Raw genomic sequence first — 2498 nt, forward strand, 5'->3', positions numbered from 1 at the left:
CTAGTTTCCATCATATTTTAAATCAAACTAACATTAATTGTATGTTTAATGCCAGTTCATCCCATCTATACATCAAGAGAGAAAGTTTTCTGCTTGAATGCCTTGAACAGTTATAAGAATAGTTATTTAGACGCCCTCTAAACAACTATTCTTGCAGTTCAATCTCTTTTTAATGTGACTCAGATTAAACTAAATATACATTTCAAACTCACCAGCAGATTCAACATCAACTAAAGTTTAAAACAGACCAAGACTAACCCCAAGCGAAGCAGCTCTTGTAGCAATTCCATGACCATCCTTTGATATATATCAATGCATGCCGTTACATACGCATGTTGGTTTTCCTTAATTAGAAGATGGAGATGAGCAAAAAATAGTAGAGGAAACCGTAAACATAGGATGGTAGCATGCATTTCGTTATATATGGCTCGGTCGAGGAAGATAAGATCTAAAACTAAAACACAGAATCTCTTTCATATAATTTATTGCAAATTGAAGAACAACAATATGTAAAACACTTAAGTTTTTTGGTGGATGAGATACAAAAGAGTCGGACATAAGTGGGGATATTAATAAGTAAGTAACTTAGTTGCTATACCACATGACCCAATAATCTTGATCTTAAGCGCGTAGGACAAGGAACAGATAAAAGACGAAAGGAAATTAGTTGGTTGACTAGAGTTGTTCCTCAATGGCCAATTCCTCGATGATGTTGCCATGGTTGAGGGGGTTGAAGGCTTGAATCTCGGAGCATTTGTTGGGAAGGATCTTGGAGGCAAGGCCTTGGTCAAGCGAGTGCATAGGGAGAGGATATTTACGTGCTATGACAACCGAGTTGATGACCTCGTCGGTGGGGTGGAACACGGTGAGGACCTCAAAGCCTCGGAGATCGCAAGGCTCGACGACAGGGTAGAGAAAAGCCCTTGCCCCATGAGCGCTCCTGAGCATGAGAAATGCGCCAGGGTTCATGTGCTTGGCCAAGTGATCGATGATGCGGTTTTTGCCCTCCTTGTCCATGCCCACAAGTGCTGCTAAGTAGACAACCTCGTACTCCTTCAAAGCGTTGGACACATCTAATATGTCACTGGTGTGGAAAAGCATGCGGTTGGACAAGTCAGGGTGAGAGGAGACCAAGCGCATGGCGTTGGAATTGGCTAGAGGGTCCATGTCGTAGTTGTGAAATGTGGTGGAAGGTAGGTGGTTGGACGCCAACACGATCGAGGTGAGAGGGAGGGGTCCAGAACCGACGAAGGCGATTTTGGTGGGGACATGGGTGCAGTGTTGGGTGAGGATGGTGAACTCAAGGAGACCGAGTTTGAGGTAGTTAGAATAATAAGGAAAAATATGAAGGTTTTGGAGAGGGTTGTCGTATGAGCCTAGGAGGGTTGAGTAGTGGGTCTCTAAATGGCCTTCGGCTTCACCACAGAGTTTTATAAGATGAGATCTAATCTCTTGCACGTTTTTGTTTAGGTTTGTGACATCTATTGGGCTGGGGGTATGCATGTGAGGACGAGTTGGGTGAAAAGCATGTCGACATTTTTGCAAGGTTTCAGACTCTCGAGGCTCGAGATTTGTTGATAGAGCCCGCACACTTTTTCAATCAGCAACTCTTCCTCGCAAACCATGTCGACACTATGAGGTTATGGCCACACTCGGTCTCCCGATAATAATAGATAACACAACAAGCACACCCTTTGCAAAACCTCAATGCAGTGATCATATTTAAGCCCAACCGTGGGGTCCACACTCTTCGCCCTTTGGAATTCCCTTGCTTTTTTATTCCTCTGCTCCATCATTTTTCTTAACATTATCATTCCCATTCTATAGGTCTTGTAAACATTAATTCCTATCTTTTATAAAATATGCCTGTAATATTTAATCATCTGTAAAAATGCCTTCCTAGTTTTCTTCAGTTTTTTTATTAACTATTTTGTAATTTTTGTTTATATCTATAAACACTTCAGTTGAAACTGGAACAAGTTCTAAGGATCTTATGATGAAATTAATTGGAGCTCTTTTTACTCGGATTCACACACCTAACGTGTCTTATCTATATTTCAATAATAAGGCAGTGCCGCAGCAACTTATACCGTTCTTGATGTTTCCTATAATTAAGAGGATAGGCCAAAAAATAGAGAAGATATGCGAAACAAAATATTTAAATCAAATGCAACGATGCTGTTTTGAACCTTTCCATACCGCAAAAGGGATGGGGTATAATGACAAAATTGCAATATGCATTTTCTAAACTAAATTTTAAGACAACTCTATAACTTCATAAATTTGTATGTTCACTCAAGAAAATGTAGATAAGACTAAAAGATAACATTAACAATATAAAGAAATAGAAATAACACACTGTTGTATTTAGTTATGTCAAATCTCAAAGGTTCCATGTCCAAAACTTAAAATAAAATAAAATAAAAACAGACAAGGAAATAGTTTAGAATTCAGTAAGCAGTAAACAATTTTTGAAAGCATTTGACATTTGTTAAGTA

The 2498-nt window shown here is 39.3% G+C and overlaps 1 protein-coding gene across 1 annotated transcript; it reads right to left on the reverse strand.

The window, feature by feature from the left end:
- Positions 1-449: 449 nt before the first annotated feature.
- Positions 450-1715, reverse strand: LOC114186325 (nicotianamine synthase). Its single transcript, XM_028074422.1, is given in 2 exon segments — positions 450-1490; positions 1493-1715. Coding segments are annotated over 2 exon segments (948 nt in total). The 5' UTR covers positions 1626-1715; the 3' UTR covers positions 450-675.
- Positions 1716-2498: the final 783 nt, after the last annotated feature.

The sequence above is a fragment of the Vigna unguiculata genome, chromosome 1, assembly GCF_004118075.2.
Source record: "Vigna unguiculata cultivar IT97K-499-35 chromosome 1, ASM411807v1, whole genome shotgun sequence".
Lineage (NCBI taxonomy): Eukaryota > Viridiplantae > Streptophyta > Magnoliopsida > Fabales > Fabaceae > Vigna > Vigna unguiculata.